Source organism: Monodon monoceros, unplaced genomic scaffold (assembly GCF_005190385.1).
Source record: "Monodon monoceros isolate NGI ecotype Baffin Bay Population unplaced genomic scaffold, NGI_Narwhal_1 Super_Scaffold_18, whole genome shotgun sequence".
NCBI classification, from domain to species: Eukaryota; Metazoa; Chordata; class Mammalia; order Artiodactyla; family Monodontidae; genus Monodon; species Monodon monoceros.
In genome coordinates this window covers 154,669,348-154,697,288 of record NW_021703774.1, presented here as the reverse complement: position 1 = coordinate 154,697,288, position 27,941 = coordinate 154,669,348, and the positions used below count along the sequence as shown (strand labels likewise).

The 27,941-nt window shown below is 44.8% G+C and overlaps 1 protein-coding gene across 3 annotated transcripts; it reads left to right on the top strand.

Annotated features, from left to right (window-relative positions):
- Positions 1-1,401: 1,401 nt before the first annotated feature.
- Positions 1,402-24,506, top strand: ZSCAN20 (zinc finger and SCAN domain containing 20). Of its 3 annotated transcripts, none has more exons than XM_029229233.1 (8): positions 1,402-1,517; positions 7,490-8,014; positions 11,054-11,240; positions 11,663-11,739; positions 11,985-12,069; positions 13,488-14,180; positions 21,423-21,851; positions 22,426-23,849. In XM_029229233.1, the coding sequence occupies exons 2-8, from the start codon at positions 7,541-7,543 to the stop codon at positions 23,679-23,681; spliced, it is 3,201 nt and encodes a 1,066-aa protein (XP_029085066.1). In that variant the 5' UTR covers positions 1,402-1,517; positions 7,490-7,540; the 3' UTR covers positions 23,682-23,849. The 3 variants fall into 3 exon arrangements, with proteins under 3 accessions (XP_029085066.1, XP_029085068.1, XP_029085067.1); XM_029229234.1 differs by having other exon boundaries at positions 1,484-1,517; positions 21,426-21,851; positions 22,426-23,794; XM_029229235.1 differs by lacking the exon at positions 21,423-21,851 and having other exon boundaries at positions 22,426-24,506.
- The last annotated feature ends 3,435 nt before the right edge of the window (positions 24,507-27,941 follow it).

The window sequence follows — 27,941 nt, the reverse complement described above, 5'->3', positions numbered from 1 at the left end:
AATACCCACCTCATAGGGTTGTTGTGAGGTTTCAACAACAATGAGTGCTTGTAGGTTGCTGTTACATTCACTGAGTAAAATCACATGAATTATTACTACCAATGAGTTGAAACATATTTCACAGGGGACAAGCGCTTTGAATTGGGTCTTTAAAATTAAGATATAGAATTCCCTTAATTTTAACAATAGCTAACATGTGTTGAGCACTTGCCATATGCTAGGTACTGTCAATTTCCCCCAAATCTCATAACTATTAGTAAAAATAATAATAGCTAATGATTATTAAACTCCTTCTGCCAAACACGTACTAAGGTCTTTACCTATTTTTCCCCATTTATTCCTCTCACAAACCCTAGCAGGTAGATGCCATTATTATAATTCCCATTTTATAGATAAGAACACTGAGGCATAAAGAGGTTAAGTAATTTGCCCAAGGTTTCACAACTAGTGAGTGGAAAGGCCTACATCCTGAATTTGAAAGTAAGACGTTTCAAACACAAGCACCTTGACTTCAGAGACCATGTTTTACCTGCATTAACTCATCTAATCTTCACAATACCCTGCAATGTAGGTTCTGTCATATCACCTGCATTTTACCGAGGAAAAAACTGAAGACAAAAGAGACGCAATAATTCGTTCAAGGACACACAGCTATTAAGTCGTTGGGCTGGGATTTGAATCCGTTTCTGACTACAAAACCCACATTCTCAAACCCATTATTAGATTGCTCATACTCCAAAGTATTCACAACGGAACAAAGCAACTGCATTTATATTAAAATTGTTGTGATTATTATTCTAATAACGATTAACATTCTTCCAACACCCGGGAAATGCCAAGTTCCATACTAACTGATTTACATAATAATAGCTAATATTCGCTATTAGGACCCAAGTTCTGAGCTAATGTTTTAGGTGTATTATCCCAGTAAGCTTCACAAAAACCCAGCGACATGGATGCTATTATTATCCTTACTTCACAGGTGAAGAACGCGAGGTTCTCAATTGATTCAAAGTTACGCAGTTTAACTGTGAGCTGGAAATTGAACCTACAATTGTTCAACTCTCTCCCGCCCACCAGTGTGGTCACCTCTAGTCACCCTCTCTCCCTTATTTCTTACTGTTTCTGCTTTGATCTCTCCAGGGCCTCGGGCTCTCACTTCGCCCCTTCAATACACCCCGCCCCTTCTCCTTGAATGCCCTCCCACTGGGCGGTGACGTTACCCCGGAGCTTGTGGAAAGGACCGGGATCACAACAGGCCCCACCCTCACGCTTAGACTCTGTTCCGATTTGTTCCGGTGCCGGGGACCCGGAGGAATGACGCATCTATTGGCTGACGGCATCTGAAAGGCGGCAAGCGGTGGGTGCCGCCCACCGGCGCTCCCGCTGTTCCTTCTGGGAGTTGTAGTCCCAGATGCTCCATTCCCGGGGTGGCGCCGCTCGGACTCCGCATCCCAGCATTCCCTGCGCGAGCCCTGGAACACTTCCGCCCTGTTGTGAAGTGGGTGTCTCGGTGGGTGAGTCCGGGCGGGGCGGGGGCAGCTGAGACTCAAGGCTCTAGGCTGGAGACTTAGGAGTTGGTGGTGTCACGGGGGGCCGGGGAAGGTGAGAGGGGAGAAAGAAGCTTTTATGTGGGGTGGGGGTGAGGGGCGGTCAGAGGATGAAGCGTCCGGAGATGGAAAGGGTCATAGAGGGGTCGGGGATGCGGAGGGAGATAGAAGGCCCTGGGAGTGGAGGTTCTTAGAAGGGTGTGTAGGTGAGGGGACCGGGGGAGGTTCTGAAGGTGGAAGGGTCTGGAGACCTTATAGGGAAAGATAGAGGATTCTGGGGCCCTACAAGAAGTGAAGGTGAGTGGGCCTGAGCATGAAGCCGGACCTTAAAAATAGTGTTCCAGCCCCTACCTGCTCATTTAAAACAAACATCTGAGTTGATACCCCCGTACACTTTCTTTAATGGTCTTGACCTCTGGAACTCAGTGGGTGGGACTGGCTGTTGTGTTCCTCCCCAAACCTGCACCTCTTTCCTTCTGCCTGATGGAAGTGAATGGTACCAACATCCACTTTACCAGGCGCCCTCTGATTCCTCTTGCATTCTTCCACATCCAGGAATATTCAAATCTTTCAGTTTCCTTAATGTATCTTGAGACATTTCTTTGTCAGGGTTTTTTCTGAAGCCTACACCTTTTCACCTCCACAGTTTGGACAAACACATTGTAGCTACCGTGATCTGTTGAACCCAAATCAGATTTGGCCTTCTACTTAAAAAGCTTCATTAACTCCCATCACCTATGGAATTAAGTCTGAACACCTTAGCCTGACATTCAAGACCCTTAATGAACTCCCTTTCCAGCCTGATCTTCGTGTTGTCAAGGTTATCCCTATATCTCGGGGAGGCTGTTTGGTTTTCCACCATTATACATGCTGGTCTGTCTGCTGAGAATACACTCCCCCACCCCCCCCCCCATTCTCTGCTAAGAGAACCATTCTTTGTTCTAGAACCAACTCAAAGGTTACTTTGTTCAAGTCACCCCCCCACCCCAGCTCCCACAGACCTCTTTTATTGCATTTACCACATTTGATCATAATTATCTGTGGGTTTTTTTTTTTTTCCTTTTTTGTCTCTTCCACTGTACTGTATGCATCTCCAGGACAGGAACAGTTTCTGCATCACCTCCATTTCCCCACTGCCCAGCCCAGAGTAGTAAGTACTTGATGTAAATCAAATAAGTCAGTAAATGCTTGATGAATATGTCAATAAAGACCATCCAGGGTGAGCTTTGCTATACCAGGCTTGAAAACCGCTTCATCCAGTGGATTTCCATGGGTGTGAGCTTTAGTCTTCTCCTGCCTGTCAGGGCCGTCTTTGCTGGAAGCTGATTCAGTGCCTATGGGAGTTTAAGCCAGGGGTGGCAAATACACGGAGTGTGTGCTGCTACTCCCCCTCCTGTGTCTGGAAGTCACAACTCATTGGTCACAACACATACTCACATGGGATTCAGAATCCTTAGCACAGTTGACTGAAGTTGGTGCCTTAAATGAAACCTATTTGCTCTCCCTGGTTTAAGCCCTTAAGTGTAAGGTCAGGCTGCTTTAAGCAGTAGCCTGGACCGTCAGCCAAGTGAGCTTGATAGCCTTCGGGAACTCCCAGTTTCTTTCTTTTTGCAGGTCACAGACTAGTCTTGACCTTTCCCATGGGACTGGGGCAGAGCTTCTCTTCCAGCCCACTGTTTGCTGGCACCCCACTAACCATGTCCACATCCACAGGAGCCAGGATGCCCCTCAGCTTCCCTGGGTTTATGAAGGGATCCTGGCTTTACTGGCAGATCCCTCATTGCTGAGAGGAGTCTGTACCCTTTCTAGGTCTTCCTGGCTATTGGAAGAGACCTTTGAGATCATTTAGCTGAAAGGTGGCAAAGTGACAGCCCATGCTGAATGAAACCTACCATCATCCTCTATTTAATCCTTATGGTGTTTGAAACAATTTTGAGTTGGTTGCCAACATTTAGAATTGCAGAGTTCTAGCTTCTCTGGGAAAAGTTGGAAGGCCTGGGAACACTGGGCCAATGTGCGTCCTGGTGCTCTGTAGTTGGCTGCAGTCCCCGCTCCACTCGTGTACTCATTTACGTTGCCTGACCCACAGCCATTTAAATTTGTGACCATTGATTCTAGTGTCCCTGTTTCTTTGCTGTGTTCCCATCTTACTAACTTGGGAGCCTGGGGCAGGTGCTGAGTAGAGTCTGGCTGTTAGCTGCAGTCTAGATAGGCAGCTGCGAGGCTACGTGACCTGCACAAAGTCACACAGCTGGTAAAAGGCAGGAGTGGAACTGGAACCCTGATCTGCTCACCCTTGCCTTCATGTTCTTTGCACTCTCCATACCATCTTCTCAGGGGTTTGGAATACTGGCCAACCTAGAGGAGGCTCTGTGTGATGGTTAAGAAAAATGACTGGAGAAAACTGGGCTTAGATCCCAACTCTACCACGTGCTGGTTGTGGAACCTCACATGAATCTTCTTCATAGAAGCTCAGTTCCCTATATGTGGATTGGGGACATAGTGAAGTCATACCTTACGGGCTAGAAGAATATGATTATAGTCTAACGTCAGCACAGAAGGTGAAAATCACATTTAGCCAAAAATCACAGTCAGCTTGAAAATCCTTTGGCTAGGAGCCATTTAGAAACCAACGTGCCGTCTTTTGATAAGCTAATAGCACAGCTGGGGTTTATTGGTTGAACGTTAGATGAAAGAGTTGGCTTGTGTTTAGTGACCACAGTATATGAAAGACACTGCTCACTCAGTGGAAAGAGGCTGGGGGGAGCTGAATCGGTCTGGGGACCAGCAGAGTCATGGGTACCATCACCACGTGCTCTGGAATAGACACATAGTGAATGGAACTGGCTGCACTATTTAAATTATGTCCTTTCCTTCTCCTTCTGGTGTTTGTACGTAATTTAGTATGTGTAAGTTACAGATCAGTGGAAGTCAGCTCAACACTAATGACTCCTCAGCTGCTTGCCTGGAAGATTCAGTGAGATCATGAATGTAGAACACTTAGCACCAAGCCTGGCACCCCGTGGGCACTCAATAAATGGATACTCTTTGAGGTTGCTGATCCTAGTGAGCCCCCATATTTCTGGTAGTCTCAGGACTGAGGAATGCCGTTGTCCATTTTTCCTCTGTCAGCTCTGTGTGAAGTCTGCTTTGCTGACTGTGTTGACCTCCCTCTGTGGCTAGACTGCTATTCATATTTGTCTAAGAGAGTAGCAGAAAAATCTTTCAGATTGTATTTGAAACGAGCCTTTGCAACTTTCAAGTATTCCCAGAAGAAAATGCCTATTATCTGAGACTCTTTGGGCCTGGTGGGGCTACTAATTGCCTGTTTTTGTTAGTGTCCGCTCTGTGCCGGAGCATACACCTCTTTGCTTGCTTTCTTGACTGTCTCTCTCATTAGACTGTAACTTTGATGAAGGTGGAGACTGTTTGTCTTACTCACTGTTGGCGCTTTAGCCCCCAGTACAGTGCAGGGTCCATAGTGGGACTCTGCAGGTGACTGGCGAATTAGTCTTTGTGTGAGACAGTGATGCAAATGTGTTTGGACTGGTGCATGATTAAGGTGTGGTTAAAAAAGAAATTTCATGAAAGGTTAATTCTTTAGCTCAGTGTAAGTTATGGACCTTCCGTAGCCCATGAGGCTTTTGATGTATCCGATTTACCATTTTAATAAAAGGCAAAATTTCCGATGGCCCTGCTGTTTATCAGACACTGGGTTGGGCACTGTGGATACAGAAATGGGTAAGATACAGTAGTGGCTCTAGCAATAGAATCTAATGGGACTGTCAGATGTAAGAACAGGTAACTATAATAGTGTCAGGTAACACCTATGTTAGAGGTACGTGCCAAGTGCTTTGGGCACACAGGATGAGGGAAGGTGATTTTTGGAGAGTGGGGATGGGAGCTGGGCATGACAAGGGCATGTCAAGAAACTCTTAACAGGTGAGGTGACATTGAGCTGGTAGCTGAAGGACAAGCAGGAAGTTGCCAGGTGGTCATGAGTTGTGTTCCTAGCCTCTCCCTATGTGTGTGGAGGTCCTTAGGACAAGCCTTTATTTTTCATCACCCTTGCCTGTTTGCAGACAGTCCAGTCAGATGGCCTAAAATCGAAATATCACCCTCCCTCCATTCTCAATTCAGCTGTGTCATTCCCACTTGGAAGCAGCTAGTAGCCTCCTGTGAGTGGGTGTTTTTAATGTTATCTATATCTGTTGGGAGTGACGCAGAGAGCTCATTTTTCCAGATAACCCAGCGTGAGTGTCCTCAGAGTCTTCATTGTGTAAAAGAAGCAACCCCCAGGCGTTCATTCAACAAGCATTTACTGAGCGCCTCCTGTGTTTACTGCACCTTGCTTATTGTGGGGTGGCGGAGGGGAGGGGTGTGAAAAAGAAGAGTGAGCTATATTCCTTGCCCTCAGTCAGGCTGTAATCTTTCTGGGGACACACATGTGTACACACAGCCCTCTAGTACAATGTAGAACATGGGAAGTGTCACAGAGATGGAAATAAAGAGGAGAAAAGAATTCCTTTTGACATCAGCAAGAAGGTCATTCTCTGTTTTTTAATCTAGAAAGTGATTAATTATAATCCTTGCTTCATGACCCATCACCGTTATCAGTTGACCATTATTTCACTGTTTATTGAGTGCTTCCTCTGTGTGCTGAGTGCTGTGCTAGGTCCCTTAGGAAGCGTATGATCTAGTGGGTAAGATAATTACAATAAAGTATGATGAGGGTAATGGTAGAGAGCACCTAAGGTGACATGGGAGCATGTGGCTGAAGATTGAATCTTGTTTCAGGGCACAGGGAGGGCTGCTTGGAAAAAGTATAATTTCAGCTAACAGCTGCGTGAAGAAAGGGACGAGACTGTTCCCAAAGGAGACGGTGGCGTGTGGGAGGGCTCAGAGGGCAGCCTGTTGCAGGAGCCATGAACCGTGCCTGAAACACCCTGCCAAGTGGGAGCGTGGTCAAGAGATGAGGTGGAGACTTGGGCAAGGCTTGCCCTTTATCCTGAGGGCAATGGGAGGCCAGTGGAGGGTGTTTAGCAGGGAAGTGACATGGTCAGATTTTGATCTCATCTGGTTGTGTGAAGAATGAATCAGGGGTTGGGGTGAGGGGAGTGAAGGCAGGGACATGAGTTAGGGGGCTGATCAAGTGAAAGCATGATGTTTTTTTTGACAAGGAGGTGACACTGGCTGGGGATGGAGATGCTGTGAAGGCCAAGAAGACCCAGCTTGGTGATGAATGGATGTGGGAAATTTGGAAAAATATGATGACCACGTTTCTGGCATGGGTACCTTGATGGAAGGTGGTGCCTTCACTGGATGGAGAGCTCCAGAAGAGGGAAAGGTTTTCAAGAGAAAATGATGAATTCAGTTTTTGACCCATTGAGTTGGAGGCGCCTAAGAAAGAGTCAAGTGGAAATGCCTTGTAGGTGGTTGGACTTTGGAGTCTGGAGACAGGTCTCGGCTGGAGTTTTGGGAGTCATCAGTTTAGAGATGGTGAAAAATGGCAAATGGGTGGGATGACCAAGGGAGAGTGTAGAGTGAGGGATTTTGCAAGGAGAGCACTCTTAGAGGAAAGCTTAAGGCCCAGGAAGAAAGACCTTATGGAGGGGGTGACATTTGGAAAGCAACTTGAGGGAAGGTCAGACTTGGGACACATGTAGAGGGAGGAGGGCTGGGCTGGGACCAATCATGGCAGCCTTGATGCCCAGCTCAGGCGTTTAGGGTGTCTCGGAGGATTTAATACTGTGCTGTCTTCCTCCAAGGTGTGCCGGCGGCTGGTTTGGTGGTAGATTGTGGACTAACTTCCCGCTTACGGGAAAGGGCGTTTCTTAGCAGTCCCACCCCACGCAGAGCAGTGGAAGGTGTGTGGGGAGTGGGGAAGGTGAGGCTGCTGGTCCTCTTGCTCACACTGTCCCTTGTCTTTCTGCCTTCAGAGGCTGGGGGAGCATTTCCTCTCCCAGGAGCCCCTTGAGGACACACTACAGATGCAGGAAGACGCTGGACAAGGACGGGCAGCTGAAAGGAGGCATCCAGGAGAGACCATGGCTGTAGCCCTGGAAGCCCGGGCCCAGGCCTCCCCGCTCCCAGAGCCTGAAGAACTCTTGATTGTCAAGCTGGAGGAGGACTCGTGGAGACCAGACTCCCAACCCCGGGAGAAGGACCGTGACCCTGTCCCTGGCCCCGAGGCCTCCCGCCAGCGCTTCAGGCAGTTCCGGTACAGGGATGCGGCGGGACCCCATGAGGCCTTCAGCCAGCTCTGGGCACTCTGCTGTCACTGGCTGAGGCCGGAGATCCGCCTCAAAGAGCAGATACTGGAGTTGCTGGTGCTGGAGCAGTTCCTGACTATCTTACCCAGGGAGGTCCAGGCCTGGGTACAGGCACGCCACCCTGAGAGCGGCGAGGAGGCGGTGGCCCTGGTGGAGGATTGGCACCGAGAGGCGCGGGCCGCGGGACAGCGGGTGAGGCAAATAGTCTGTTCTCCAAGGAACAGGTCAGGCAAGGTAGTGGGGCTGCAGCTAGGTTGATAATTGCCAAAACCACAATAATAATATTATCAAGCATCTGACATTTATTGAACAGTACCATGTACCAGGCACTGTACTAAGTGCTTTCCATGTATTAACTCATTTAATCCTGTCACCAGTTAAATGAGATAGATACCGTTAGCCTAATTTTACCCATGAGGAGACTGAAGCAAGGGAGAGGAAGGTAGTTGGCTCAAGGTCGCTGGCTACTAGATGGTAGAGGCAGGATTTGAGTTCAGGCAGTCTGATTCTGAAGCCAGGATTTGTAACCACTGCTCTAAGCCGCCTCTCAGTACCATATTCACAGTCATTTAATTTGTATTGTGTTTTATACTTAACAGAATCTTTTTACATATGTGATCTCTTTGGATGCCTGCAGCAGTAATGTAGGTAGACAGAAATACAGTCCATGTTTACGTTAGGGTTCACTCTGGGTGCTGTGCATTCTATGGATGTGGACAAATGTATAACGGCATGTGTCCACCATTATAGTATTGTACAGAATAGTTTCACTGCCCTAAAAATCATCTGTGCTCCACCTATTCATCCCTCCTTTTCCCCCAATTTCTGGCAACCACAAAGCCACAGATCTTTTTACTATCTTCATAGTTTTGCCTTTTCCAGAATGTCATATAGTTGGACTCATACAGTGTATAGCCTTTTCAGATTGGCTTTTTTCAATTTGTAATGTGCGTTAAGGTTCCTCCATGCCTTTTCATGGCTTGATAGCTCATTTCTTCTCAGTGCTGAATAATATTCCATTGTCTGGATGTACCATGGTTTATTTGTCTGTTCACCTACTCAAGGACCTCTTGGTTGCTTCCAAGTTTTGGCAATTATGAATAAAGTGGCTATACACATCCGTGTGCAGGTTTTAGTGTGGTGCACAGGCATTTTTGACGGATTTTTAAAAAAAATTCAACTACAGTTGATTTACAATGTTGTGTTAATTTCTGCTCTACAGCAAAGTGACTCAGTTATACATATATATACATTCTTTTTTATATTCTTTTCCATTATGGTTTATCACAGGATACTGAATATAGTTCCCTGTGCTGTACCGTAGGACCTTGTTGTTTTTCCATTCTATATATAATAGTTTGCATCTGCTGACCCCAAACTCCCAATCCATCTCTCCCCTGACCCCCCTCCCTTTGGCAACCACAAGTCTGTTCTTTATGTCTGTGAGTCTGTTTCTGCTTCGTAGATAGGTTCATTTATGTCATATTTTAGATTCCACATATAAGTAATATTGTACAGTATCTGTCTTTCTCTTTCTGACCTACTTCTCTTAGTCTGATCGTCTCCAGGTCCATCCCTGTTACTGCAGATGGCATTATTTCATTCTTTTTTATGGCTGAGTAGTATTCCATTGTATGTATGTACCACATTTGATGGATTCTTAATTCACCTTACCCCAACCAATATCCTGCTGAATTTTTGCCTCCTGATTGTCACTTGAATCTACTTCTTCTGTGTCTACAATGACCGTCCACAGAATGAGAATCTTTGCTTAGGCGTAGCAATAGTTGGAGGAGCTGGGGCTGGGAGTGAGGATTATTGTTGAGTCCAGTCCACAGTACTTCTGTGGGTTATAAGATTGTAACTATAACAAAGTTATTTTTATCTTGAACACAAAGTTATTGTTTTCTTAAAATGTTGATAAACAGGTGTTTTCTCTCTGTGAACCACACAGGACATTGTTGGGTCCCCTCACTGGGAATGGCTTTTGATGATCATGGCCCATTCTTATATATCTTCTCAAAGATAAAGTTACTCTCTGTGAGAGCGGATTTGAGTTTTCAGATTGGCCAAAAGATTTTTGGAGTGAAGTTTGGCAAACTCAATAATAAAGTTTGATGAAGATGGATATTATTTTGGGTAAAAATAATAAGGTTCAGGGCAATGTATATATATATAGTTGCTATCTTTTGTGTAAAAATGGGGAAAATAAGAAAATATATTTACAGTTGCATGTATATAAAGAAACTTGAAAGGATGCAGAAGAACCGTGTTTACCTGCGGTGAGGAGTCCAGGAAGATACTAGGCAGGTGGAATGGAGACAGGTGGGGATGGGGTATTTTCACTGATTATATCCTTGTGTATATTTTCTATTTTTGAACGATGTGAGTATTGAAAATGCCTATTGAAAAAATTGTAATACTTTTTTTAAAGTTAGGTGTTTCTATGACACAATGAGATTGTTCTATTGTTGGGGTTTTAGGGCCAGGAAATAACATCTCAACCACTACCTCTGAATTTGGAACCAATTGAGAGAGAGATAAGAGATTAGCTTTATGATTGATAGAGCTGAATTGGGTAATGTTATCTCTTAATTGATTATTTCCTTTTATTATATGTATATTCTCCATATCTCTGAGTACTTTTTTGCCTAAACTTCTACATTGAAATTAAAATTGCCACTTCTGTTTTCTTTTTGAGTTACAGTGCCTTATCTCTGCGTATCTTTCTGTTTTGAGATCAGATGTGCCTTTCTGAAACAGCACATTCTTTCATTTCATTTTAAGATTCCATCAACAATTCTTTGAATTTTCTTTGCCTTTCAGCAGGAATATTTAGAGCAATTACATTTGGAGTTATAGTTGTATCTGCTTTTATGCTTCCTTTTGCCTTTTAACATATACCTGGTTAACTTTTATCTTTTTTTTTTTAATGTCACAAAAATTTTACATAATTTATCTTGTTATGATTCAAAAATGTTTTGAGTAATAGTGGCCTCATTTAGACACTTGCATAGCCTTTCTGTGTTGAATAGAAAGTACTCATTTGGTGGTATAAATGCTGGTATGTTTACTGAAATTAGTCTGACGGCTTTGTCGTCAAACGTTAAGCTATCTTTGGTTTTTAAAAAGAGCCTGTTAACCTCTGAACCACAGCTGTACTCAAAAGAACATGCCCTGCCCTACCAGTTATTGAACTTACGGTTGGGAATTTTGGCTGTCTGTGTGTAGGAACTGGAACTGTGTGCAGAAGAGACCAGGTCCTTAAAGACAGTGAAGGAATCTCAGAGCTTCCAGCTGTGGACAGCAGATCACTGGCCCGAGGGACAGTCCCAGAAACAGTGGGTGAAGAATCCATGTCCTGACCTTCCCAAGCATCTAGACACCAAGATGGCACCACAGCCCTTGAAAGAGAGTGGTGAGTACCAAGAGTCAGGGACCATCAGGGAAGAGGGGTAAGGGGTGGGGGGGTGAGGAAGGGTGCCTGAGGAGGGATATGCAGAATTCAAGGCAAGGGCTACAGTAGTGTCTGATGGACACCCTGAGAAGTAAGAAGATGAAGCTCCCAATGGTGTTAGCATACCCCACTGTAGCTGAATCATGTAGCAGGTTCAGGCTGGGCCTGGGGCAGGCTGGTGATCGTAGGAGTTCAGGGCTGACATCTCACACATGGCAGCTTAGGAGCTAGATACTCTAGAAGGAGAGAAAGTGGAAGTCTGCACTGGCTACAGGAATAGTCTCAGTTTGATCCAAGCAAGGGTTTAGGAAAGCTGGACCTGAGAGGGAGGTGGTTTTTTGGGAACCAGAGCTTGGGTTTCAGAGATATTTTCTCCTCCTCAGCTGTCCTCACTCCCCGAGTCCCTACTCTACCAAAGATGGGAAGCGTTGGAGATTGGGAGGTGACAGTGGAGTCTCAGGTAAGCTGCTGTTTGTTCCTCCTTTCCTGTCATTACTTCTCCTGTGCCCTTGCCCTGCTCCTCTCTTCTCTCTCTGCCCCTCATCCCCCGTCCACTGGGCCTCTCCTGGGTCAAGCTGCTCCTTAGGATGCTAGCCTCACACATGGTATCGCTGTGTCCATTATATTTCCTGGGGCCTGGTGGGACTCCCAGGCTGTTTTGAAGGGTCAGTGACATTTGAGGTCCTTCTGTTGTACATCCCGCAGGAAGCTCTGGGTCCCGGCAGACACGCTGAGAAGGAGTTCTGCAAGGACCCCCCAGGAGACAGCTGTGGGAACGGCCTGCCCCTGGGTAAGGAAACAGTGCCCTCTGGATAAGATACGCTCGGGTTTCCAGTACACTCAGTTCCCAAGGAGTGTTTCATCACTCCCTAAGACTCATGGCTCTGTGAAGTCTCTGGAATTTCAGACCTAGGGAGAAGACGTGCTCTTTGTGGCCAGCACTGTGGCAGCAGGGACGGGGTGTGGGGCGTGGTTTTCTGGGCCGGCAGGCTGGCTGCCAAGAGCCTGCCCTCTCAGCGCTCATTATCTTATTTCCTCAGTACATTCACCACCGTCCCAGGGCTGCGCCCAGCCTGCTGGCCCAGAAACCCAGTCTTTTCAGCATCAAACAAGGTCCATCTCTCGGGGCAGAGTCAAGTGAACTAAGCCCAGGAGACTGACGTGTTTAAACCACAATGAGAAATAAATATCACAGGGCTCAAAATACTTGAAGCCCTTATGACCAGCACAGACCCCTTTCTCTTTAGGCACATTTTCACAGGAAGTCAAACAATAATGAACATTTCCTCATGGAGCCTGGGATCAGTAAGAGGAGAGTTAGACGTGAGAGTGGGATAAGGTAGAGAGACAGTGGCAGGTCTGACTCACGGCAGTAAAGTAAGACACTAGGAGCTGTTGGCTACTTGCTGGGCAGTGTATCCTTTTTACACATGATGAAAAGTGTGCCCTTTTTACACATGATATCTGGGGAAAATAGTGTTCAAAGGAACAACCTTTGGGAAATGCTGAACTACAGAATCCTTAAGCCTCTTTTAGCTCTAAACTCTTTCATCTAGTTTTCTTCAAATATCTATTTTAATTAAAGCCTTCCTATTTGCTGTGGTTGGGAGCTATTGGGACATTTGTCCTTTAAACACAGCTAAGTGTTTTGAGAAATATGGAAATTTATTTTCTCACAGTATTGGAAGTCCAGAGGAGGGTATGCTCCAACCACAGTACAAATTGGCTCAGCAACTTCACAGCGGACCTGGGTTCTTTCTTTCTGTCTGCTCTGCCATTCTTTGTGTCAGCTTCATATTAAAGGTATTTTTTGTCGTAGGCAAAAGGTAGATGCCAACGGCCATTGAGACCTCAAGTTCCTAGCAAGAGAGACTCACACCACACACAACCTTTCCTCCAACTGTTAAATTTATTCTGATTTGACTAATTTAGGGCATGTGCCCATCTGTGAATCAGTAACAGTCACTCTTTTGCATGATGTATTTCATAACACCAACGAAAAAGCAAATGAACAAAGCATACAGGTCAATATATTTCTGATGAGATTACCTCTAGTTACCTCTCCCTTTCTTTCCAGACCTCTTAAGGGATTAGCTTGGGAATTTCTCTTTAGTTTCTTGCAGGCAAATGTTTCAAGGACTTCTTAGACAAACGCCTTGCTCAACAGATCCTTTCTACTTAATCATGTCTCTTCTTCCTTTTGTATAGGAGTTCCAGTTTCAAAACCAACCGTCATCTCCCAGCAAGAGCAAGGACCAGAATTTTGGGGTCCAAGATTTGTAAAGTCTGGACAAAAGAACCCTGAAGATTACAGCTGGGATACTGAGCAAACAAAACCAGCTCAGGCATTGGCCTGGAGGGATTCCAAGGCCTGGGAAGAACGATATCAGTGGGACGTGGAGGATGTGAAAGTATCAGGTGTGCACTGGAGCTATGAGGAGACTAAGACTTTCCTGGCAATTCTGAGTGAGTCTCGTTTTTCTGAAAAACTCCGGACTTGTCACCAGAACCGCCAGGTGTACCGGGCCATTGCAGAGCGGCTGAGGGCACAGGGCTTCCTGCGGACCCTGGAGCAGTGTCGCTACAGAGTCAAAAATCTCCTACGGAATTACCGGAAAGCCAAGAGCAGCCACCCGCCGGGGACCTGCCCCTTCTATGAGGAGCTGGAGGCCCTGGTGAGGGCTCGGACGGCCATCAGAGCCTCAGATGGCCCAGGAGAGGCTGTGGCTCTCCCCAGGCTGGGGGACAGTGACATGGAGGTGGATGAGCAGGAGGAAGGGGGCTGGGAGCCTGAGGAAACAACGGACGACTGTAATGGTGATGACAGTCACCTGGCCACTGAAGAGTTCGTCCACAGACCCAGGATTCCAGGGGGCCCAGCTCTGCTCCAGAGTCGTATTGGTAAGAACATTGGGGCTTAATCGGATCCAGATTCCAACCCTCTCACCAACCAAACCTCTGCTCTGTAGTTCAGGGCACAGTCTGGAGTGATGCTGCTAGAGTAGGTCATCCTCAAGCTCCTGTTCTCTCTCCTATGATCAGTTCTGCTTGTTTGAGTTTTCTTAGTTATGGAAGCAAACACTTAAATTTTTTTTAAATTTTTTTACGATTTTTAAAGGTTACTTTCCATTTACAGTTATTACAAAATTATTGGCTATATTCCCCATGTTGTGCAATACATCCTTGAGCTTATCTTACACCTAATAGTTCGTACCTCCCATTCCCCACCCCTATATTTGCCCCTCCCCACTGGTAACTCCTAGTTTGCTCTCTTATATCTGTGAGTCTGCTTCTTTTTTGTTATATTCACCAGTTTGTTCTATTTTTTAGATTCCACATATAAGTGATAACATAACAGTATTTATCTTTCTCTGTGTGAACTTATTTCACTTAGCATAATGCTCTCCAAGTCCATTCACGTTGCTGCAAATGGCAAAATTTTGTTCATTTTTATGGCTGAATAGTATTCCATTGTATATATATATTCCACATCTTCTTTACCCATTCATCTGTTGACAGACATTTAGGTCGTTTCCATGTCTTTGCAATTATAAATAGTTCTGCTATGAGTATTGGGGTGTATGTATCTTTTCAAATTAGTTTCTTTGTTTTTTTGGATATATACCCAGGAGTGGAATTGCTGGGTCACATGGTAGTTCTATTTTTAGTTTTTTGAGACACCTCCATACTGTTTTCCACAGTGGCTGCACCAATCTACATTCCCACAAACAGTGTACACTAGGGTTCCCTTATTTCCACATCCTCGCCAATATTTGTTATTTGTAGACTATTTGGTACCAGCCATTCTGACAGGTGTGAGGTGATATCTCATTATAGCTTTGATTTGCAGTTCCCTGATGATTAGCGATATTGAGCATCTTTTCATGTGCATGTTGGCCACCTGCATTTCTTCTTTGGAAAAATGTCTATTCAGTTCTTCTGCACATTTTTAAAATTATTTGCTATTTTGACCTATGCTTTTTTATATATGTTGGATATTAATCCCTTATTGGTCATATCATTTGCAAATATTTTCTCGTATTCAGTAGTTTGTCTTTTCCTTTTGTTGGTGGTTTACTTTGCTGTGCAAAAAGAAGCAAACACTTTTAAAACCTTAAGCGACCTTAAAGAGCTAATTCAGTATTTCCCAGAGTGTGTCACTGGTAGTATGGGGATGATCATAAGTGTTACCTGAGTGAACTTTTAATTTTAATGTGTATGAGCACATCAACAGGTGATTTCACAAATAGTAAATTTAGGCAAAGAAAGATGTTGAGTGAAATATTTAATAGATAGAGCAGAAATCATGACAGTGTATACTTGAACAACTGATGCTAGGGAAACACCCAGTCCCTGTAAAACTGGAAATACAGAAGCCCAAGCTGTGAAGTGTCGAGACCAGAGCCCAGGGATCCCACCTCCAATTTTATTTCGTTTTCCCTCCACCATGCTGCCTCCCTGGCTGCATCATTTAGATGCAGAGGAAATGAAAATAGACCACCTCCTTTTCCTTCTTCCACAAAAGAGGAAAGGGATCTCAGTTGGACTCTATTGTAAGATTATCTGGAGTCCACTTATGTCTTTAGGGATTCTCAGTTCCCATGTTTGTTAAAAAGGCAATTCATCAAGTAAGTAGAGAGTAAACTTATACGAGCCTCTTAGATAGCCTAATCCACCAGCGGGCAGAAAACAGAAGCAAGAAGAACTACAGTCCTTCAGCCTGTGGAACAAAGACCACATTCACAGAAAGATAGACAAGATGAAAAGACAGAGGGTTATGTACCAGATGAAGGAACCAGATAAAACCCCAGAAAAACAACTAAATGAAGTGGAGATAGGCAACCTTCCAGAAAAAGAATTCATACTAATGATAGTGAAGATGATCCAGGACCTCAGAAAAAGAATGGAGGCAAAGATCAAGAAGATGCAAGAAATGTTTAACAAAGACCTAGAAGAATTAAAGAACAAACAAACAGAGATGAACAATACAAAAACTGAAATGAAAAATACACTAGGAGGAACCAGTAGCAGAATAACTGAGGCAGAAGAACGGGTAAGTGACTTGGAAGACAGAGTGCTGGAATTCACTGCTGTGGAACAGAATAAAGAAAAAAGAATGAAAAGAAACGAAGACAGCCTAAGAGACCTCTGGGACATTAAACACAACAACATTCACATTATAGGGGTCCCAGAAGGAGAAGAGAGAGAGAAAGGACCCGAGAAAATATTTGAAGAGATTATACTCAAAAACTTCCCTAACATGGGAAGGGAAATAGCCCCCCAAGTCTAGGAAGCGCAGAGAGTCCCATACAGGATAAACCCAAGGAGAAACACGCCGAGACACATAGTAATCAAATTGGCAAAAATTAAAGACAAAGAAAAATTATTGAAAGCAGCAAGGGAAAAACGACAAATAACATACAAGGGAACTCCCATAAAGTTAACAGCTGATTTCTCAGCAGAAACTCTACAAGACAGAAGGGAGTGGCATGACATTCTTAAAGTGATGAAAGGGAAGAACTTAGAACCAGGATTACTCTACCTGGCAAGGATCTCATTCAGATTCGATGGAGAAATCAAAAGCTTTACAGACAAGCAAAAGCTAAGAGAATTCAGCACCACCAAACAAGCTCTGCAAAAAATTCTAAAGGAACTTCTCCAAGTGGGTAACACAAGAGAAGAAAAGGACCTACAAAAACAAACCAAAACAATTAAGAAAATGGTAATAGGAACATACATATTGATAATTGCCTTAAACGTGAACAGATTAAATGTTCCAACCAAAAGACACAGGCTCGATGAATGGATACAAAAACAAGACCCATATACATGCTGTCTACCAATGACCCACTTCAGACCTAGGGACACATTCAGACTGAAAGTGAGGGGATGGAAAAAAGATATTCCATGCAAATGGAAATCAAAAGAAAGCTGGAGTGGCAATACTCGTATCAGACAAAATGGATTGTAAAATAAAGAACGTTACAAGAGACAAAGAAGGACACTACATAATGATCAAGGGATCAATCCAAGAAGAAGATATAAAAATTATAAATATAAATGCACCCAACATTGGAGCACCTCAATACATAAGGCAACTGCTAACAGCTATAAAAGAGGCAATTGACAATAACACAATAATAGTGGGGGAATTTCACACCTCACTTACACCAATGGACAGATCATACAAACAAAAAATCAATAAGGAAACAAGAGCTTTAAATGACACAATAGACCAGATAGATTTAATTGATATTAATAGGACATTCCATCCCAAAACAGCAGATTACACTTTCTTCTCAAGTGCACATGGAACATTCTCCAGGATTGATCACATCTTGGGTCACAAATCAAGCCTCAGTAAATGTAAGAAAATTGAAATCATATCAGGCATCTTTTCTGACCACAACGTTATGAGATCAGAAATCAATTAAGGGAAAAAAACATAAAAAACACAAACGGATGAAGGCTAAACAATACGTTACTGAATAACCAAGAGATCACTGAAGAAATCAAAGAGGAAATCAAAAAATACCTAGAAACAAATGACAATGAAAATACGACAATCCAAAACCTATGTGATGCAGCAAAAGCAGTTCTAAGAGTGAAGTTTATAGCAATACAGTCCTACCTCAAGAGTCAGCAAACATCTCAAATAAACAATCTAACCTTCCACCTAAAGAACTAGAGAAAGAAGAACAAACAAAACCCAAAGTTAGCAGAAGGAAAGAAATCATAAAGATCAGAACAGAAATAAATGAAATAGAAACCAAGAAAACAATAGCAAAGATCAATAAAACTAAAAGCTGGTTCTTTGAGAAGAAAAACAAAATTGATAAACCATTAGTCAGACTCATCAAGAAAAAGAGTGAGAGGACTCAAATCATTAAAATTAGAAATGAAAAAAGAGGAGTTACAACAGACACCGCAGAAATACAAAGCATCCTAAGAGATTACTACAAGCAACTCTATGCCAATAAAATGGACAACCTGGAAGAAATGGACAAAATTCTTACAAGGGTATAACCTTCCAAGACTGAACCAGGAAGAAATAGAAAATATGAACAGACCAATCACAAGTAATGAAATTAAACCTGTTATTAAAAACCTTACAACAAACAATAGTCCAGGACCAGATGGCTTCACAGGTGAATTCTGTCAAACATTTAGAGAAGAGCTAACACCCATCCTTCTCAAACTCTTCCAAAAAATTGCAGAGGAAGGAACACTCCCAAACTCATTCTATGAGGCCACCATCACCCTGATACCAAAACCAGAGAAAGATATCACAAATAAAGAAAATTACAGACCAAAATCACTGATGAATATAGATGCAAAAATCCTCAGCTAGCAAACAGAATACTAGCAAACAGAATCCAACAACACGTTAAAAGGATCATGCACCATGATCAAGTGGGATTTATCCCAGGGATGCATGGATTCTTCAATATATGCAAATCAATCAATGTGATACACCACATTAACAAATTGAAAAAGAAAAACCGTATGATCATCTTAATAGATGCAGAAAAAGCTTTTGACAAAATTCAACACCGATTTATAATAAAAATTCTCCAGAAAGTGGGCATAGAGGGAACCTACCTCAACATAATAAAGGCCATATACGACAAACCCACAGCAAACGTCATTCTCAATGGTGAAAAACTGAAACCATTTCCTCTTAGATCAGGAACAAGACAAGGATACCCACTCTCACCACTATTATTCAACATAGTTTTGGAAGTCCTAGCCATGGCAATCAGAGAAGAAAAAGAAATAAAAGGAATACAAATTGGGAAAGAAGAAGTAAAACTGTCACTGTTTGCAGATGACATGATACTATACATAGAGAATCCTAAACATGCCACCAGAAAACTACTAGAGCTAATCAATGAATTTGGTAAAGTCACAGGATATAAAATTAATGCAGAAAAATCTCTTGCATTCCTGTACACTAATGATGAAAAATGTGAAAGAGAAATTAAGGAAGCACTCCCATTTACAATTGTAACAAAAAGAATAAAATACCTAGGAATAAACCTACCTAGGGAGACAAAAGACCTGTATGCAGAAAACTATAAGACACTGTTGAAAGAAATTAAAGATGATACAAACAGACGGAGAGATATGCCATGTTCTTGGATTGGAAGAATCAGTATTGTGAAAATGACTATACTACTCAAATCAATCTACAGATTGAATGCAATCCCTATCAAATAAGCAATGGCATTTTTTACAGAACTAGAACAAAAACTCTTAAAATTTGTATGGAGACACAAAAGACCCTGAATAGCCAAAGCGGTCTTGAAGGAAAAAATGGAGCTGGAGGAATCAGGCTCTTGGACTTCAGACTATACAACAAAGCTACAGTAATCAAGACAATATGGTACTGGCACAAAAACAGAAATATAGATCAATAGAACAGGATAGAAAGCCCAGGGATAAAACCACGCACCTGTGGTCAACTAAAATATGACAAAGGAGGCAAGGATATACAATGGCGAAAAGACAGTCTCTCCAATAAGTGGTGCTGGGAAAACTGTACAGCTACATGTAAAAGAATGAAATTAGAACACTCCCTAACACCATACACAAAAATAAACTCAATATGGATTAGAGACCTAAATGTAAGACCGGACACTATAAAACTCTTAGAGGAAAGCATAGGAAGAACACTCTGACATAGATCACAGCAAGATCTTTTTTCATCCACCTCCTAGAATAATGGAAATAAAAACAAAAATAAACAAATGGGACCTAATGAAAGTTAAAAGTTTTTGCAAAGCAAAGGATACTACAAACAAGATGAAAAGACAGCCCTCAGAATGGGAGAAAATATTTGCAAATGAATCAATGGACAAAGGATTAATCTCCAAAATATATAAACAGCTCATGCAGCTCAATATTAAAAAAACAAACAACCCAATCCAAAAATGGGCAGAAGACCTAAATAGACATTTCTCCAAAGAAGACATACAGATGGCCAAGAAGCACAGGAAAAGCTTCTCAACATCACTGATTATTAGGGAAATGCAAATCAAAACTACAATGAGGTATCACCTCACACCAGTTAGAATGGGTATCATCAAAAAATCTACAAACAACAAATTCTGGAGAGGGTGTGGAGAAAAGGGAACCCTCTTGCACTGTTGGTGGAAATATAAATTGATACAACCACTATGGAGAACAGTATGGAGGTTCCTTAAAAAACTAAAAATGGAATTACCATATGACCCAGCAATCCCACTACTGGGCATATACCCAGAGAAAACCATAATTCAAAAAGACACATGCACCCCAATGTTCATTGCAACACTATTTACAATAGCCAGGACATGGAAACAACCTAAATGCCCATCTACAGATGAAGGAGTAAAGAAGATGTGGTACATATATACAATGGAATATTACTCAACCATAAAAAGGAATGAAATTGGGTCATTTGTAGAGATATGGATGGATCTAGAGACTGTCATACAGAGTGAAGTAAGTCAGAAAGAGAAAAACAAATATGGTATATTAATGCATATATGTGGAACCTAGAAAAATGGTACAGATGAACTGGTTTGCAGGGCAGAAATTGAGACGCAGATGTGGAGAACAAACGTATGGACACCAAGAGGGGAAAGTGGTGGTGTTGGGGGGTGGTGGTGGGATGAATTGGGAGATTGGGATTGACATGTATACACTAATATGTATAAAATGGATAACTAATAAGAATCTGGTGTATAAAAAAATAAATAAAAATTTTAAAAACCAAAAAAAACCCCCAATAAATAAATAAATAAAGTAGAGCACATGTATTGAATGGGTACAGAGACAGTGTCTTGTATCTCAGTTACAGGCCTTTCCCTGAACCAATCAGCTGAAGCCAGGAACGTGGGTCAACTGGTATAATATGGCCACTTAAATCCTCCCCTTTAGCCAAGACTCCTAAATGTTAATAGAGTCTCTTGGAAGGGGTTGGGGATGGGAAGCCCTGGCACAGCCTTGAGAAACAAGGGTATATTATTTGCTGGTGTGCCAGGCACCTGGACGATTTCCAAAGTGCCTAGGTGTTTAGCAGGGCAGGTGACCCCAATCCCTGATGACCTAGGCAAATCTCATCAAGTCTCTCAATTCTGAACTCTTCACTCCTGACAGCAGGTGTGCACTGGGGCTACGAGGAGACCAAGGCCTTCCTGACCATTCTCAGTGAGTCCCCATTCTCTGAGAAGCTTCGCACTTGTCACCAGAACAGCCAGGTGTACCGGGCCATTGCAGAGCGGCTGTGTGCACAGGGCTTCCTGCGGACCCTGGAGCAGTGTCGCTACAGATTCAAAAACCTCCTTCGAAGCTACCGAAAAGCCAAGAGCAGCCACCCACCTGGGACCTGCCCCTTCTATGAGGAGCTGGACTCGCTGATGAGGGCTCGGACTGCGGTTAGAGACATGGGGACCAGCAAGGAGGCAGTGGGTCTTCCTACTTCTGGGGAGAGTGGTACCCAGGTTGTCAACCAGGAGGCCTGGGATGAAATGGCAGGTGAAGATGCCATCAGATCTCCAACCCCAGGTCCTAAAACCCCGGACACTGGTAAGCTTGGAGTAATTAGATGTCCACAAAATCTGCAAGCATGCAGAGAGAGTGTGGAAACCAGGCACATTTCTTTTCTCTGAACTAAAAGAGAGAATGAAATTGAATAAGTTAAGGATTTGTGCTTCGCTGAGATTATCCAATCTCTAGCTTAGTGTAATCCCCTAAATAAGAAAAGCAGTCAGTCTAGATTTTACTTGGATTCATCTGGGAAGTTATAGAGTTTATTCAATCTCATATGACATAGGCCGTACTGAATGTACCAGGAGAAGAAAGTGTTCATTGTTCAGTAGTGGGATAGGGTAGCTGGCCAGGGAGACTGACAGCTGGCTGCTTGGGCTGGGGCTTACGGCTCCCTTGGTGGAGTTAGCATGTCCCAAACTCTGTTCCTAAGCTTTACAGGTCAGAAATGCCTGTGTGCGCTGAAACTTGATCAATTTCATGTTAGTCACATTTATAAGCTGTGAGATATAAAATATAAGTACAAATTCATGTTAGCCAAATTCACAAGACACAAGATCCATATGTATAAATAGACACTAACTAATGAATGCATTTCTGTCCATTCTTTCAGGTTTTGAGATGAGGCATGAGGATGAAGACCAGATTTCAGAGCAAGACATTTTTGAAGATTTGCCTGGAGCCTTATCAAAGTGTACTGCAGAGGATTGCTACCCTCATGATTGGGGGGAAGACAGTGAAAATGAAAACGAAGGTAAAGGGCAGTGGGGAAATCCATCCCAGGATCAGTGGGAAGAATGTTCTTCTGAAGAGGACTTAGAGAAACTCATCGATCATCAAGGCCTGTACCTTGCAGAGAAACCCTTCAAGTGTGACACGTGTGTGAAAAGGTTCAGCCGGAATTCGCAGTTAATCGCCCACCAGCGGATACACACAGGTGAGAGGCCCTACAAATGCCCTGAATGTGGGAAAAGCTTTAGTGACCGCTCCAACTTCAATACCCATCAGAGAATCCACACTGGAGAGAAGCCCTACAAATGCCTTGAATGTGGGAAAAGCTTTAGTGACCACTCCAATCTCATCACCCACCAGAGAACGCACACGAGGGTGAAACCCTATAAATGTGGGGAATGTTGGGAAGGCTTCACCCAGAGCTCAAACCTTCTGAAACATCAGAGAATCCACTTGGGAGGAAATCCTGATCACTGTGGTGAGCCTGGGAAAAGCTCTGGCCAGAGCCCATCCTTTAGTGCTCACTGGAGGAACTCAGCAGAGGAGACATCTCTGGAACAAACTCAGAGTGCCAGTAAGAACTTGAATTCTCCTGGAGTGCGAAGCACCAACTCAGGGGATAAACTTTATCAGTGTTCCGAATGTGGAAGAAGCTTCTCCAAGAGTTCTGCCCTCATCAGTCACCAAAGAATCCACACGGGAGAGAAACCATATGGATGTGCCGAATGTGGGAAAAGCTTCAGTAAGAGCTCCACTCTGGCCAACCACCAGCGAACCCACACTGGGGAGAAGCCGTATGAGTGTGTGGACTGTGGGAAATGCTTCGGGGAGCGTTCCAAGCTCATCACACACCAGAGGGTGCACACAGGAGAGAAGCCCTACAGATGCCTCGAGTGTGGGAAGTTCTTCCGTGACCGTTCCAACCTCATTACCCACCAGAGAATCCACACAGGAGAGAAACCTTATAAGTGCAGAGAGTGTGGGAAATGCTTTAACCAGAGCTCCAGTCTTATTATTCACCAGAGAATCCACACCGGGGAGAAACCCTACAAGTGTATGGAGTGTGGCAAAGATTTCAACAACAGCTCCCACTTCAGTGCCCACAGGAGAACCCATGCAGGAGGGAAGGCGTCATAGGAGACAAAAGAGAAAAACGTATATTTAAATCTCCCAAGATCCTAAGACGTATGCTAGAAAGAAACTGTCCCAATTTTTAAGATTAGCGTGTACCTGGGGAACTTACCTTGGTACAGTCCAGGTAATTCGGAAGTGAATTACAAATGCTAACGATCCAGATTTGAAGGCACTTTTCTTAAGTGTAGTGTGTTTTTTCTCCTGCGAAAAAACCCACACAATCCTCAGGCTGCCCTTATATTTACTGTTGTGTAAGAGCTTTATCAGTGTGTTTGAGCCAGACTGGTAACTGAGGGGATTAGAGGTAAATCAGTGATCCTGAGCAGTGATTCTAGACCTTTCTGTGCCTTTACACCGTCCACATGTACACACGCCCCATCAGTGTACGCTGGCAAATTCTCATACGTGGCCATTTTCCGTTGGGGCATAACCTCCTGGGAGAACTTTGAGACTCTCCAGTGATGGGGGCATAATTGAGAATCAGTGGCCTAGAGCAGCCACCATGAGCTTATCAAAGGGTAGAAACAACAGTGACATCATTACTAGATCATTATTAATAATAGCAAAAGTAGCCAGCATCTATCGAGCTCTTCGGCAGGCTCTGTGCTAAGCACTTTGTATACATCATCTCATTTACTCCTCACAGCAGCCCCAGGAGGTACTAATATTTTCCCCATTTCTCAGAAGAGAGAAGTGACTTGCTTGGGTCACACATCTGAAAATGGCAGAGGCAGGATTCAACCAGCTCTGTCTCTAGGGCCTGAGGTGCTTTCACTGCTTCACTGAATCCCCTTTCACATTGGGGCAGGTAACTCAGGTGCCAAAGCACTTTGTAGACCACATTTTCTGTTAAAATTCCCTATGAGTTCTGTTTTTAACAAATATGGACATTGAGAATCCCAGAAGATTGAAGGACTGGGGATGTTCACAGTTGGTAATGTGCTTTGAGCAAGGCTGAACTCATCAAAGCACTTGATGTGAATTTCCATCTTCACAATAATATGGGTGAGAGACAGAGGTGAGTTGAGATTGGGAACAATAATGTAGCCAAAGTGATGTTTCTTCCAATGAGATACAGTTTTGGCTAAGGAAATGGGGTTTTTAAGAATTTCCCTTATTCTCAGGGGGTCAGCCCTGCTTCCTGTTAGACTTGGCTGGATCATAGGTTGAACCTTAAGAAACCTGGGCTTGCTGGCCAGTGCTCACTCACCCTGATGTGTTGGCCCCCTGGCCCTTTCCCTCCAGGCACAGCAGAAGCTTTGCGCCAAGGCTGAGGCAGAAGTGGGGTGGAAGGAGTGGTGTGTGTGGAGTGCCGCGGAGGGGGCTTTGGAGGCTATTGCTTAATCCAGGTTCATGGTGCACTCTTACTCTGAGCCATCTTGGCCCAGACCTACCCAGTGCTGTCTAAATGTTGGCCGTAAAGACCTGCCTCCAGCTCCAACAGGCTCAATCAGAAAGGTTCACACAGGATGGTTTCCTAGTTCGCAGTGCTTTGGCCTCCAGGATTTCTCCTCAGGAGGGTTAAACAATGTTGGCCAAGGACTATGGTTTCCAAAGGATTTTAAAGGAGCATCCCTCTCCTGACATCTGCCTATGATACTGGGAATGCCGTTCATACCCTGGCTCGTTCATCAACTTGGGAAGTACTATTAGATAGTAGATGTGAGGGAACCTTGAAGAGTGGAACTCTGCATGTGAAGCAGTCAGTGGGGAGATTGGCGCTCCCACTGACGCTTATCACTCCTTAGTCCCTTCCTTGGCTTCCCAAGAACCTGCTTACCTCGGATCACTGCCTATCACCCCCTTCCCGGTTTACCTCTTCTGGCTCACCTTACCTCTGAGGAGCAGGGCCTGTGAGTGAGCCCTGGCTTTGAACCACCAGGTGTCAGTAACTGCAACAGTAGGATGGTGGGTAGGAAACCACCTGAGCCAAGAGGAAGGATCCTGGAGGAAGGGAAGGGAGGTCCAGGGAAAGACCAAGTGGTGTGAAATAGCATGGCTTCAGGGTGGGGCTGGGACCATAACTTCTTAGCTCTATTGGGGTTTGTAAATGGGAGATGAGGAGTGTTAGCTCAGATTAGAAGGGTGCGGGGGTGGGTCGTGGAGGACCTGTGGCTGCTGAGGGGGACATGGTCAGATGCGCGGTGTTGAAACCTAATAGCTGAACAGAACCTGGCTACGCTGCAGTTAGGACAGCCTGTTGGGACACTGTTGCAATATTCCAGGTAAACGTGAGGGTCCGAACTAGAGCAGGAGTAACGTTGAAGAGGAGGGGATGATTCGAGAGGTTGCACAGGTAGAATTGAGGACAGCAGAGGAGAGCCAGGCTGCCTGGGTGGCTGGTGGAGCCTGCTGTCATTCAGAACTGGGATCACAGGAGGAGGTGGAGATAGGGCAGGAGGGCAGAAGATCAGAAGTTTAATTTGGGCCATTTTGGTTAGGGACATCCAAGAGGCGATACACTACGAAGCAGGCATTTGGATATCTGGGCCTGAAGCTGGGGGGAGGTTAGGACTAGACAGTTATCTGTATGCTTGGGAGTTACCTTCATGTTCAAGTCACAGAAAGGCTGGGCCCGGGACAGAACTGGAGAAGCACCACGTGTAGAGGAAGATGCCCCTCAGAGGAGATCTAGACTACCCCCCAGTCCCACCACCTCCTGCGCACTCCAGCCAACTTTCGGACACTGCCTCAATCGCTGCTGACACCGGAATTGTCAATGTAGTTCTGAATTTCCTGGAACCTTCCCTGTAGAAGCCAAGCCGAGCTCTGTGTAGAAGTGAGATAATGGTCCTCTCCCCTCCCACGCATCAGCCGTTCCCCTGCTCTTGGAAGTGTGCTGGTGTCTCATGTTCTCAAGTGAACAGTTTTGATGTTTATTACCTATTGGTCCTTTCTCGTAACTCAGGTTCAGCCATGAAATCGAGGGCATTGTGGGCCAGGAGAGAAAGTGGCCCAGGAGGACCTTCTCTCCTTGTGTACCTGACTTCCTTTGGAAGAAGTTCCCTTTCAGGTGGCTTCCATGTTTGGGGCCCGACCCATCACTCTGCCAGGGCACCCAGACATCCTCCAACAGGTCTTTGCTGCTCAAATAAACCGACATCTGGTTTGACACACCCCGAGCCTTGTTACTGTCAGTCTGCTCTTGGGAAGTAGATTCACTCTGCAGAATGGGTGGTTTCTCAGCCTGCGTGGCCACAGGTGAGACCCTGGTCATGGGAGACAGAAGCAGCACCTGCCTCCCTGGGAAGGTGTTTTGTGTGAGCTGCATCTCCTTCCTTGATTTCTGTACCCTCCACCCCAGGAAGGGCATTGGCTCCTTGGAGGTGACTAAAGGGTACCACCAAGACTCTCATTCCACAGACTCAGCAGGCAGCAGACCCTAAGGTAGTGGCAGGGAAAGGCGGGACCAGGCTGCTTTAGATACCTGTTTCTGTTCTTGCGCCTTGGCCCCAGCAGCTGAAGGCACGGTCCTGGCTGCCTCAGCTTTAACGTGTCCCCCAGCCCCCAGCCTGAAGGAGTGTCAGGCAGCTCGGTCCTCCTGTGCTGGAAAATGTAGCAGCCAGGTACCCTGGGTTCTCCCTGCCTCATCCTGTCTGGGGCCCGCAGTGGGGATGGCTCTCCACCTTCGGGCTCCCTTTAGTCAGTCTGTGGAGAAGAGTGATACCCTTTGGGGCCGGGGGTGCGGAGGCTTTGAAGTATGAATGCAGTGATGTCCAGGGTGCGTGTGGGTGGCGGGAGGTCTCGTCCCCCAGGCCACCCTGGGTCTCTGTAGCCCAGCCTTGGGGCCCAGGCCTTCTCCATTCGCTCCGTTCACTCCATTCCATTTGCATGTTTACTGCTGTGTAGATGCTGATAACTTCGGGGTGGCCTGGTGGCCAGTCCTGCTCAGGCCCCTCCTGGGCCCTCCAGCCCCGTGTCCACCGGCTGCTGCCTCCGGCCTCTTGGTCCACCGCTCAGCACTGGCGTTCACGTGCACACTTGGGCTCACAGAAAGCCGCTTTCGCCCAGCAAGACGTGCACATCCAGACGTGGCCCCCCAGACACACGCTATCCCTTCTAAGGGCATTTTCCAGTTGGGCTGTGGTTGCCCAGCGGCTGAGGAAGTCTTTTTCTGAACAGACTCAGAATTAATCAAGTGAAACAGCACCTGACCTCAATTTTGATCCCTTGGATGTCCCTTAGCCTCTGCCTCTTAGCAGCAAACGCCCATCTTAAGTCCCTGTCACCGCCTACAAGAGGTTAGTTCTGCCTGTAGTGGGA